General features: G+C 45.8%; 1 protein-coding gene across 1 annotated transcript in view; it reads left to right on the top strand.

Moving 5' to 3' along the window:
• SKIC3 (SKI3 subunit of superkiller complex) overlaps positions 1–13,525 on the top strand; it is a 1,397,627-nt gene that overhangs the window by 978,115 nt on the left and 405,987 nt on the right. Inside the window, exons 30-31 of the mRNA XM_078675399.1 lie at positions 5,253–5,376; positions 7,166–7,387. Coding sequence (XP_078531525.1) covers positions 5,253–5,376; positions 7,166–7,387 — 346 coding nt within the window. The remainder of the gene's footprint in view (positions 1–5,252; positions 5,377–7,165; positions 7,388–13,525) is intronic.

Below are 13,525 nucleotides of genomic sequence, written 5' to 3'. Positions count from 1 at the left end.
CCCCTCTACCAGAGGACCACTTTTGCAGAATGCCTTTCCCTCTCTGCCGCCGCTGTTGTCTCCCCCATCACGGGAGGCCCGCTGGCTGGACTCCTGGGGGCACAGTGTGTTCACCTCAATAGGTGCGGCTCTGCGGGCCCTTAACACGTTGTGTGTTTTGGTTAGGACCACTTCTTGCTTGTGGGACTTGGCGGAGTCCCTTATGTCGGCCGCTACTCAGGAGGGTGCCTGTGTTGATTTGTGGCACCATGTTTTTGATGTCCAGGAGCTGGCGGCGTTTATTCTTCGCTCCGCTCTGGACATCTCGGAGGTGCGAGGTCATGCCATGGCTTCTTCGGTTGCCCTTCGTCGCAATGCCTGGCTTTGGGACAGTGTGTTCCAGGAGAACGTTTGGGAATGGCTGGTGGACCTTCCTTTCGATGGTGCTCTCTTGTTCCACGCCCCTGCGGACTCGGCCATTCAGAGGTTCTTGGCGGGGCTTCGTCCTCCTCCTCCTCCTCCTCCTCTTCCTCCCCCTCCTCCCCCTCCTCCCCTTCCCCTTCAGTGATCTGTGAGTTGATCTGGTTCTTGGAAGTGTTCTTCTGTTGGGGCGGGTCGCCCCAGTTGTGTGTTCTGGATGCTTCGTGCCACTCGAGTCCTCCTTGTTGGGACAGTGGTTCTGTTGGCTGCTGGGCGGCCCTTCTTGACGGTTTGCTTTTGCTTTGGGTTTTCTACACCATGCTGGCCGTGATACTAGGCCTGCTGTTTTTTCTCTTATTCTGCTTGACAAGCCTTCTGTGGGTTTCTTCGCAGGTATTTTTCTGTTGTCCTCTGCTGCGGAAGTGTTTTCCCAAGATGTTCACATGTTTTGGGATGTAACATGCCCTATGTGGGGCAGTGGTAGCTGCTATACAAGCTTTGTTATGCGCTGGGGAGTTGTGATCGCCTTCGTGCCTCTGTTCTCCGTGGCGTTAAGGTATGTTGCAGAGGCAGTCCTCTTGCTGATGGCTTCGGCTTCGGCTGACGTCTGGCTTGCCCTGAGCGCATCCTTCTGCGGTGCTTTCTGCGTCTGGCTGTACTTGCTGAAGCTGTCCTACTGTTTTTCTGTACCATTGTGCCTTCTTGGCGCTTTGGTGGGATAGTCATCCTTGCCTTGTCCGTTCCTTCCAGTGGGCCTTGCACTCAGTTTTAACTCTCCTCCTTGTGTGATGAGATGGTCCCTGAGTTCTTGTTCCCTTTCGGGCGCTGTCTGTCCCTGCGAGGCGTTGGACGGTTCTTCCTGGGTGACTTTTAGCTGCCCTTTTCGGCTTCTGCCTGCTTATGGCTGGCGGCGCCGTTCTGTCTGGTCTTTGCCTTCTGGCTGTATTAGGCTAAGTTGCCCTCTTCACTGGGTGTTTTTCCAGTGGGGGGAGGCTTGCCTCTTCTCCTTGGAGTCTCTAGGTTGCTCTTCTCCTTCGGCGCTCCTCTTCCTTGCCTTGGCCTTGGGCAGAGGTTTTGTTACCTTGTATGGGCGTGGGGTGCTTGGCCTCCTTTCGCCTTGCCTTGTTTTCTCTGATGGGTGAAGACGGGCTACCTCTACTCTTCTTTTTCCCGCATCCCCTTCGGGGTTGGTGGTCTTCTGCTTGCGGGGGTTCCCCTTGCCTGGGGGACTGGGCTCCTCATCCTGTCTTTGGGACTCGGCCCCTGTAGGGCCCTCTGAGTGACCTGGCTGGTGGGGTCCTCTAGCAGACCCTCCTTCCCCCTGGGTATGGCTAGGGTATCTATTCTACCTGAAGGAATCTGCAGCTAGTAGTCGCTATCCAATGTACCAGTTACTTACCTTCGGTAACGATGTATCTGGTAGAGCGATTCTAGGCGCAGATTCCTACACGGCCCGCCCTTCCTCCCCATTCTGCGGGACCGTTTGGCTTGGTCTTCTGCTTTTGCCTCTCTGTGGGAGGCTATGTCTTCTGTGCGTGCATTCTGTCACTCTTTTCTGGCAGGATGTTCGTCCTGGTTATTGTTCCTTCCTCCCCTTTTGGCGCTTTGGAGGATCGGTTTGTAGGTACTTCTGTGCCTTTGTGTTCTAGTTGCCCCAGGTTGGGGCTGACCCCCACCCCCTTCTCTTGCCCCTTTCATTGCTAGGGGTTCTGGCCCCTCTGCTATCCTCTGGGTTGGGGTCTTTTGGCCGGGCCTCTGCCCTTGTTCCTTATAGGAGTTGTCACGTTTTATGTTGGGGCTGTCTTGGAGTCTTGTCGTATCTTGTTTGTCCCAGACTAGATCCCCTTCATTGTAATTGGTTGGGTTTGTGGTCCTGTTATATGTTATCATGGCACTTTTCATTTGTTCTTGCCTCCAGGGGGGGGCTCTCTTTGGACTGGCAGGGTGGCTGTTCAGGTATGTGCTCTGTTCCTTATTTTTTTCCCTGCCTTGGGTACTGCAGTGTTTGGCATGGCTCCATATAGTGTTGTTCCCCACCATCCCTTTTTTCTTTCGCACACTGTTCCTTTACTCTCCTAGTTATGTCTGATGGCTCTGCATTGTGGCCCGGAAAAGTTCTCCAAAGAAAACTGACATAGGCGCGCCGGGGTGGGATTTATGTGACCTCGCTGAAGTCACGTACGTGGATATTGCAGGGGCGGAGTCTCGTGGTGCCGTCTTCTCGGCGCGCAGGAATCCTGTGGCAAAGAAAATTCCGGATCCAGTCTAACAGCTGGGGATAATTCTACGTGAAGGAATCTGCGGCTAGAATCGTCTCTACCAGCTACATCATTACCGAAGGTAAGTAACTCGTACGTTATTCCCACTATCTTCAGGTGCCAAAGAAGGATTGAGGGCTTCTCTTTATTCTAGATCTGCACCCTCTCAATGTTGTCCTCCTAAAGGAGATATTCAAAATGCTCAGCCTGGCCAGGTTTTATCTGCCCTCGAGCCTGATCATGTTGTTGGACCAGCAGGATGCCTATTTCTATATTCCCATCCTGCCAGCCCATCACCGCTACCTGTGGTTTGTGGTGGGACAGGATAATTTTCAGTTATCTGTGCTCCCCTTGGGTATTCATGAAATGGATGGCAGTGGTGGCAGCACACCTTCAGAGATCAGGGATGCCCGTATTCCTCTACCTCAACCACTGGCTGTTGAAGGCCGACTCGTCCCTTGCAGTTGACGACGGTGAACATCCTATCATCTTTGGGATTCGCTATTAACGTGTTGAAGTCACACCAGACTCCTTCTCAGAGACTCCGTTTCATCTGAGTTATTCTGGACAGGGTTTGGTGTTGTACCTTTGCCACAGGGAAGACTATCAAGGACATTCAGGCTATGATGCTGATCTTTCAGCCTCAGCCCTGGATTTCAATGAAGTAGACTGTGAGGCTGCTGCGACTGATGGCCTCATGTATCCTGGTGGTTGAGCACGCCAGGTGGCATATGCGGGCACTGTTGTTGGATGTAAAGTCCCAGTAGTCCCAAAATCATGGGGACCTCTCAGACTACATCTAGATCTTGGAGGAGACTCTGCAGTGGTGGCTACTGGACCTCTATTGAGTCAGCGGCAAAACCCTCTCCCTTCCTTACCCACTTAAAACCATTGCCATCAAGATCTTGTATGGAAGAAGCCAGTTAGCCAAGCTATTAGTCAACTATAAAACAATGGTCAGCATCTGCAAACTCATTTCTATTTAGCTGGCTAAATACAAGCTATTTGATATGCTACATTTGGAAAGTCCCTTGCAACCCCAAAATTAAAGATTGGTTGACATTCTGAGAAGACATAGTTTTAGTTCTGAGGTGGAAACCTTGTAATAGACAGTAAAAATAGGGTTGCATTAAGAACAAATGATTGCGAGGAGGTTGTGCGACTACTGCAGTGATTTAAAGAACTGCACTATGGTCTATGTCTGAATGCCTTTCTCAGAAACTGAATCCCTACACTTGAATGACATTCCTTATCTTTCCAGCCCTAGTTCCCACAGGGCTTCTTCATCCCCACTGTGTAACGGGGTAAACAATATCCAATTCCGTTCTGCAACTTCTAATGCATGAACCAATAACAGACTGAAAGCTAAACCATCACAGAACAAGATCCTTTCTCTGGCATCACTGGTTCTCATTCTTTGTCTTTCCCTTCTTTAAAGTCAGTGGCCTCCTATGGATTGCACAGCTCACTTAGCTTCCAATTGTTTCTACATCCCTCCTGCTGCAACCAATCTACGCATTATACACTACCATCTCCCTAACAAACCCTCACACTGATCCCATTTTACCACTTTGACTGAACAACCAATACACGCTTGACAGCTGCCATTCTAGCTGCAAATATCCAAACCATCTGTTTACGGCTGTTAAGTTGGTTTCTATTCCAGTAACACAGACTTATTCTATTCCCAGTCACCCATGACCACTTAAATTCCTGATTAGACAGGCCTGCGGCGCTGATAAATAACTGATTCATTTCTTCACATGCTAATTATAGATATTAACACAGTGTAAAAGGAATGGTGGAAAAAACATGTATGTGCCATAAACCCAGAGCGAGTTGTGAATGTCTGCATATCACTACTTTGTGAAGAAGCACCTCAAATTTAATTTTCTCATAGTATTTTGTGTAGGTCTGAAGGTGCCATTACCAAAAGTTGTAAAGATTGCTGAGAATCATAGCAGGGAGGAGCAATGTTTGAGTTGGATAGGAGCATTTAGATTTATAGATAGAGTGGTAAATACGCTTATCTGCCTTCAAGCAACGTTTTTGGGAGTGCAGTATCTAACACTTAAGAAAGACATGGTTCAGACACAAGAGTACTTAAAGAGATCTAATTCACCCTATTTTTTATATTTACCGGTTTAGTGAAGCAGACAAATTGTATTGGATTTATCGTTTACTGCTTGGTTTATTATTTAATTGAGTATATGAATGCATTGTTTAGTGTTTAATTATGTATTTTTTAAATGTACCATAATAATTTTAATGTAGATATAACTGACATTGTTGAGGCTTATGCTAACACTAATTAATAAACTATATATACTTAAAGAGAAAGAGCTAAGGCCGCGCTGCATACTAAAAGGATTGTGGTGTAAACTTTTGTTATCTCTTTTGCTTTAAATTACCTTTAAGTGTGAGAGTTGCTTTTAATTGAGTATTTGCTACACAAATGTAATACCGTAAACAAGAATGAAATCACAATTTATTCGAATTCACTCTTTAAATATAAAACCGTATGGTATAAACTTAAGAATATTTTAAAGATGAAGCCTTTCCCTCCTTTTAATAACTGGTTTTAATTGAACTTAGCCTATGAAAAAGCACTTTCCGCTGCCGAGTCGGAACAAGATAAAGCCCATATCCTTACGGCCCTCGCAATAATAGAATACAAACGTGATAAAGTGGACTCTGCAAAGACGATATTGTTTAAATGGTAAGTGAATGGCATATTGTCCAGTTTAATTTTAGAATAGGTGAGCTACTAATTAAGATTCTGATTACTTCTGATGATTGTATATGTTTTGCCTAGAAATTAATTCTTTCTGCTTTCAAGCTAACAGGGAAGTAAATTAATCCTCCCCCAAGACCTCTAGTATTTTTCTCTAATTAGCTGACATTGAGCTCAGTGATAATGAGGCTTAAATACTTATGTCTTTATAAATAATTCAACTGGAAACACTTTTTGGATACTATGAAATGCCAATTGTATTGTCATGTAAAGGAAAATGCATTAAATTAACTCCATCTTGGATTGCAGAAAAAAAAACATTCTAACATGCTGCAATTTTGAAAAATGCTCAGTGTAAAGCTGAAAACTGGTAATTAAAGCCATCAGTAATAACTCTTACTCTGATCAATGGCATTTTAAAAAGTGAATTAAAAAACTTAAGTACTCTACTTTTGGCTTTCATTCAAATCCCTTAATTACATTATTTTTAATTATGTTCCTGATAATAAATTAATGCAAATTTCACCCATAACCCTATTTTGGAATCTATGTTATTAAGTGAACCTGATTAGAATATCAATAATTGCCCTAGCCACAAATGGAATCTAATTTAAATAATTTAAATTTGGGTAACTTCTATTGTATAAAATATGACTTACACCAACCACAAAGTACATCATAATAATTTTAAACCTTATTTTAACCCTGTTGCTTACACTAAACTTATATTTTATTAAAAACCTTAATTTTAATTGTATTCACCATATTTGGTACTAGCGTAACTTCTAAATGTTATTGAACTGGTTTAAATTAATATGTAACAATATTCTAACCACAGCATTAATGTTAATTCAGTTATTTTCCATGTAATTACAAAAAAAATAGACCCTAATACTAAATTAAACAAAAGTATATTAATATAAATTATTTACACATAACGTATTTATTTTTTATAATATAGTAGTCTATTTTATAAATATACCAGATACTAACCTTAGCCCTGCCAACAATTATTACTAAGATATTCTACATTGACCATAATTAAACTAATAGGTAGCACTATTCTAACAGTAGCACGTAGCCCTAATTAATTTTAAATAATTATGTGTAATTCAGATACAACAACTATACTAATTTTAACCCTATTTTCAACTATTGTTAAATTATACTTACCTTAAAGGTCGATTCTTTTGACAAAGTGAGTTTCTAACTGGTTAAATGCAGGGAAGGAATTGAAGTAAAAGCGGAAAAGTGAATCTTAAATGATTAAAAGGGGGCAAAGTAAAGGTTAACACCTCAGCGACAAAGTATGGGTTAGTCACTGCTGAGATAAGCTGAAGGTCCAATAGTGGTTGTCATGAATTTCATGCAACAATAGTATGATACTTGAGTAGCCAGTTCTATATAGGTTTTTGACTTTCCTGTAAATTTAGACAGCATTGCAGCATGATTAGTTTTTTGGGCTGATCTGTGGAAAATTTATCTCAAGCATTCAATCGGGGTGTTTGGAGTTTTTCCAGATTTTGGTGTCATTACTCTGAAAAGTTGTATTCCTAAGATGTCCTATTGTGAGAAAAGCTATTAATAAATACAGGTATGGAGAACTTAAAAATTGAAAGTCCATACACCTCAAATTATGGTGGGAGTATTACATGATAACCAAAAGCACAGATGATGATTCATTGAATATAAAAACCAGAAACTTGATTATTTGCTATATAAGTTTTACTATGATGTATCGCATTGTAAACCAAAACGTTTTTCTTTCTTTCAGTTCAATTCTAAAAGAACCCAGTATTGAAAGTCTTCAGGCTCTTTGTGCTTTGGGACTTGCAAAGCGAGATGTTACTCTCTCAACAGCAGCACTCAATGAGTTGCTAAAGCACATTGGTAGAAAAGACAGTATTTATGATAGATGTCTGATTACATCTGCAATCTGTGCACTACAGGGAAGAAACATGGCTGTGCAGAGGCAGGCATCCAAAGCTATTCATCGGTAGGTTTAACTTTTATAATGTGATAATTCATGCAAGTATGTGGTCTACCCGTAGTATGCGTGACGCTTTGGTGCCATATATGTGCTACCACGGCACACTGACATCATTTCCTTTTAACAGCGTACATCTGGAGAGTTAATTTGTCATTTTTTTTAAATACTATTTTGACCCTCTGGAGCATATTTTTGAGCATTTGCTTAGTGTGCTAGCGACATGTCTGCGACAAGAGCTACTGTGTTTAAACCTTCCCAGGGAATGTCATAGACATTCAGACAGGTTTGTGTCTGATTCCCACATGGTCTGTCTCTGGTGTCAGGGGTCAGGCCATGACCCCCAAGGCTTGCTTAGAGTGCAAGTTGATGCATTCCAAAGCAATTTGCAAGTGATAATGAAGCTCCTGGTGACATGGCAGAAGGTGGCTCTGCGCCTCTCCTGGTCCCATTCCAAGGAAGATCTACCCTGAATTCCCCAGATCAACGCCCGTCCAATTGAAAACGTTTTATGAAGCCATGCAGAGCATCTTCTGCCCACAGACTCCCCCTGCTGCGCGTTTGGGCCCCACAGAACCTCTAGGTGCGCAAACTGGGTTACTGCTGGTGCCCTCCACCTCTCCCTCACGCAATCTGATCCCTATGGATACTCCCCGGATCCGATTTGAAGCCGCAATGGGTGCCTTTACCCACCCCAGCTCCAGTTTCTCTGGTGCTGATGCAGCTGCTACTGGAAAAGCTGGATGACGAACCCATACCCATCGCAAAGTTCACGCCACCCCAACACTGCTAGATATCTACACTGGGGCCATCCAGACGAATCCAGCTCCAGGACTTACCGCCTTTGGACGGGTCCTTTATCCCCAAAGGGAGCGATGAGGAAGAGGGGTATGTCCCCTTTGAGGAGGACACTGACCAGGAAGAGAACTAGTTGAGTAACTTGGTGATGCCAGTGGTCTGGACCCCACCCCGACTCTTGCATGCTTTCCCCTCTGGGCCCTGTTTCTGAGGAAGGTGCTTCCTTTACATCAGTGATACGAAAGGCAGTGGAGGACCTTGACCTGCTTGTACCAGCTTTTGAGATGATGACCAATTTCTTGACTTGGTGCTTCACCCAGGGGCGAGCTCTGCCTAGCTTTTTCTTCCCTTAAATGAGTCCCTCACCAATGTTCTTCTGGGGCCTTGGGCTAAACCCTGCACAGGGGCTCTCGTGCACCGCATCATTGCCCATTACTACCGTCCCGCCCCAGAAAACCCAGCCTTCCTCTCCCAGCATTCCTCCCTGTAGAGCCTGTTGGTCCAGACTTCCACAGCAAGCGTCAACCCAAATGTGTTCCCTTTCACCCCACTGGACAGGAAATCCAAGAGGCTGTATACTTTTGGGAAGAATGTTTTCTCTTCCACCAGCTTAGCCTTAAGGTCGGTGAACATCGCCGATACTGGCATGCTCTATGAGACTTGTTGCACGGCTGCTCCCGGGGACGGCCACGCCATCCTCAACCAAGCCTTGGTGGACAATTGAGATGCAGCAAAGTTCGCCATCAGGTGTGGCGTGGAAACCACAGATTCAAGGTAGGGCCATGGCTTCAAAGTTGGCTCTTCATCGCTATGCCTGGTTGCAGTCCACTGAGTTTTTCAGGGAAGTGTCCAGCGTCTCTCTTTGGCATGCCATTTGATTGCTCCCGCTTGTTCGACGACAAAACAGATATGGCGCCTGAACGATTTTGGCTGCGCTGAATCACCCTGGACCTCTCTCTGGCTTTATGCTCACAACAGCAGTCCATTTGACCCTTCTGAGGTTGTGGTCTGGGCCCCTGTGGGTTCGGCAAATACCAGCCTTATCAATCCATCAGTTTTTATAAAGCTCTGCTATTCCCCTGTGGGAGTATCCTGGTCCTGAGATTTCGCTGGGCTCTGTTGAAAAGCCAGATCTTGAGTCCCTTTCTGAATTCTGTGAGAGATGGAAATGTTTGAAAGGGAAAGGGATGGTCATTCCAGGCTTTTGCAGCGAGGTAGGAGAAAGAACGGCCTCCACGGTGGCTTCAGGGGATGCGTAGAGGTTGGGTGGAGGAGGAGCGCAGTTCTCTTACCCCTTCAGTAGGCTGCCCAGCCCTTTCGTGGCTGAAGTAGAGGATCCCAGAACAGAAGCAGGCGTCATACCCAGTGCTGTATCCAATGCTCCACCCCTCCGGCTACTGCATCCTCCAAGCTGTTGGTGACATAATCCAGCACCACCTGCCTCAGTAGAGCAGCATAACCTCCGACAAGTGGTTTTGCTGAAGGGTTACGCCCTCCAGATCGTGGAGGCTCCTCCACCCTTGCTAACATCCCCAGAACGACTGAACAGAGGACTATGCTTGCTCTGTCAGGAAGTGCAGGCTCTGTTTGTCAAACATCCTCCAAGACAGTTTATTGAGCTCTCCACCCCGTAAAGTCACCCCGTTGGTGACAGAATCCAGCACCACCTACCTCAGTAGAGCAGCATAACCTCCGACAAGTGGGTGCTCCAAATTGTACTGAAGGGTTACGCTCTCCCATTCGTGGAGACTCCTCCACCCTTGCTATCATCCCCAGAACAACTGAATAGAGGATGTCCTTGCTCTGTAAGGAAGTGCAGGCTCTGTTGGTTATACATCCTCCAAGCCGCTTTAGTGAGCCCTCTACCCTGTAAAGTCACCCCGTTGGTGACAGAATCCAGCACCACTCCCTCAATCTAGCACCATAACCTCCAACAAGTGGATGCTCCAAATTGTGCTGAAGGGTTACACCCTCCCATTCATGGATACTCCTCCACCCTGTCTACCATCCCAGAACAGATGAACAGAGGCCCATTGTTGCTCTGTCAGGACGTACAGGCTCTGTTGGCCATAGAGAGGATGACAGCACCAGAGATGGGGCATGGTTGCTAGTCCCGCTGTTTCCTGGTCCCAAAAAAGACAAAGAGCTCCGTCCCATACTAGATCTACGCCGTCTTAATGTCTTTCTGCAGAAAGAGAAATTCAGGATTTCCACATTGGCCCTGTCTACCCCAGATCCTGGAGACTGGATGATAGCGTTGGACTTGCCGGACACATGCTTTCACATCCCTTTCCTGCATGCTCACAGGTGTTTACGGTGGTCCACAAGGATTTCCAGTTTGCTGTGCTCCTCTTTGGTCTTACCAATGCCCCTTGAGTGTTCATGAAAATCGTGGTGGTAGTTGCGGCACAACTTTGGAGGTTGGGGGTTCCAGTCTTCCCCTACCTCATTGACTGACTGGCTGCCTAAGGCGGACTCACCCCAGGTAGTTGTCACCCACCTTCAGACTATGCAAAGCTTTTGCACTCACTGGGATTCACTATCAACATGCTGAAGTCACATTCGACTCCTTCTCAAACACTCCCTTTCATCAGATCCATTCTGGTTACAGTTCAGATCTACACCTATCCTCTAGATCGGAAGGACCAGGATATTCGGACTATGATTATGTTTCAGCCTCCAGCTTGGATTTTGAGGAAACTGACACTGATGCTGCTGGCCTCCTGCATCTTGCTAGTGAACCACACCAGATGACATTTGTAGGCTCTGAAGTGTAATCGGAAATCCCAGTGGATTTAACACCCGGGAAATTTCTCTAACCTTGTCCAGATTTCGAAGGAGAATGCAAGAGATCTGTAGTGGTGGCAGACGGACTGCATTCGGGTCAGCGGCAGACCATTCTCCCTTCCCCACCCAGAGCTGACAGTGGTGACCGATGTATCACTTTTGTTTTGGGGCGGCAACGTGGGAGAGGTGAAGTTTAGAGGACTCCACCTTCTACCTGTTGGAGCTGAGGGCTATCCGCTTCGCATTGAAAGCCTTGCCCCCATCCATCAAGGGAAGGCTGTTTCACATGTTCTTCACAGATAATTCTACCACCATGTGATATGGCAACAGACAGGGCAGGGTGGAGTCAGGGCCAGGAGGCTCTGATCCACTGGACTTGGCTGGAGCACCAGGACAAATATAGGCTTTTTTTTGCATGCCATAACAAAGCATGCCTTAACAACGCGGTCGTTACAACGACCGCGTTGTTATTTTTCATACCGTTACAACGCAAGTCGGAACCACGACTTGCTTTTAGGGGGCACTAGATGTTGGATTAGTAAAATGTACTATTCCAACTCCAGTCTGTGCGAACACTAGGGAAGGTGTTGGATTTTAAATCCAACACCTTCTTCCCCCTAATGCAAGTCGTTTTTCTGACTTGCGTTGTAACGGTATGCAAAATAACAATGCTGTTGTTGTTGTAACGACCGCGTTGTTATGGCATGCATTATTTAGCATGCGGAGTAAAGGCTGTTTGCCCACCAGGACATGTTCCTAGTTATGCAGCACCTTATGGGGTCCCTGAACGCTAGGGTGGACAAACTCAGCTGTCGATGCTTGCTGATCATGAAGGACTAGTACATCCAATGTCTCTTTCAAGAAGTACCTGCTACTCCTATTTCTGCTCCCCTTCCCCTTACCGACACTCACCTGCTTTTCTCCTATATTTCTCCTTTCAGCTCCTCATTTCGTTTTCACCTGTACACACTTTCTAAACGTGCTTCTCTTGTGCATTTTGCTTTTTTAATATAAGAAACTTTTGTTCGAGGCATATGAGCTGTAGATCGTATACTTGTGCATATATCGCCGTCTGGTGTTGGGCTCAGATATTTGCACTTTGTTTTTGTCTTGGAAGAAGTCTTTGTAGTCACGAGGTAGGTGATTCCTCATTAGGACGATAGTGCGCATTGGCATCAACTCCATTTCGTTTTTTTCCGCCATTGGGTTCGGATGTGTAGTGCTGCGCTCCGGATCAGTTTTGTCTTCAAACCTTTTTGACGTGCAATCATTACCTCTCAACGGTATTGTTTCGATCACGGGTTTCCCCTTCGACGTGCATCATTGAAATCCAACAACTTCGATCGGGAGCTTCAATACGGGCCGAAAGGCCTACCCACGCCGACCACGCGAGCAGTCGATGGAATTTACAAATGCCCCAGGTGTGGTGCCAAATTTCCACACACAGATCTACACGAGGTCTCTAATCTGTGCCTGTCCCCGGAGCACAAAGAAAGTAGCTGCGAGGCCTGCCGATCATTCCGATCGAAGAAAACAATTTGTGACTGTCGGGCTCGATGTCTCGAGATGAGAAGAGGCACTAGCCTGGTGCTGGACATCCCATCAGCACAGTGCCGAACAAGAGGAAGAAATCTCAGTGTCTGAAGCAGACGACTCCGACATGGATGAAGAATCGCACATCACTCCAGGTCAAAGAGTTGTGAGTAACAAGCCCCAGTTCACCGAAAAACCCACAAAAGCTCAGGTATTACCTTTGCACTCGGGCCTAGGTAAACACCAAAAACATGGTTCAGATGCCCCGTCCTCCAGCCAGACTATGAAACCGAAAGACAAAGCCTCTGGCTCGGGATAGAGTTGTCCCCACGGTACCAAAACACCATCTCCAGCACCCAAAACCAACCCCAAGCATAGGTCCGATGCTTCGATACCGGCACCGAAGTCATCTTCGGCACCGAAAGACTCCGACCCGAAATCTCACTAACCAAAAATGTAGGATCCGGCAATAACTAAACCCAAATCTTGGGAGCTGAAACCGAAGGATAAGCCTTTGCATCCAAAAACTAAAGACAAACCATCTGAACCGAAAGTAACAAAAGACAGGCCTTTACACAAACCTTTGGAGCATAAACAACATGCACCAAAGGATTTGGAACCGAAAAAACAAACCACTCCTCTTGAGGCTTCAGATACTATCCAAAAAATACCCTCTGAAAAAACTAAATAAAAGGACATACCAGCTAAAGAACTTCCTTTACAAGAGCCAATGGATCCCAAGCAGAAAAAAACTGCATATTGATCCAACAACTGGGCATCTTGGCGCAACCCTTCCTAAGAAACGGAAACAGGATATTTCAGAGGAATACTATTTACCTCTCAAAAAGAGAAAGGACTGTGAGAAGTTGGCCTGGTATATGATGTTCACTATTCTAGTGAACACCTTGCACCAGTCCAAACAACCCTTAAGGTGATGGTTGTAAGTCAACCTTATAGACCAGCTATCCTAGTGGTAGCATGGACAAAACAGTCTTAGGCTAAAAGACTCTTGAGGGCGTGTAAAGCCAG

The sequence above is a fragment of the Lissotriton helveticus genome, chromosome 2_1 (assembly GCF_964261635.1).
Source record: "Lissotriton helveticus chromosome 2_1, aLisHel1.1, whole genome shotgun sequence".
Lineage (NCBI taxonomy): Eukaryota > Metazoa > Chordata > Amphibia > Caudata > Salamandridae > Lissotriton > Lissotriton helveticus.
This window is presented reverse-complemented; position numbering and strand designations above follow the sequence as displayed.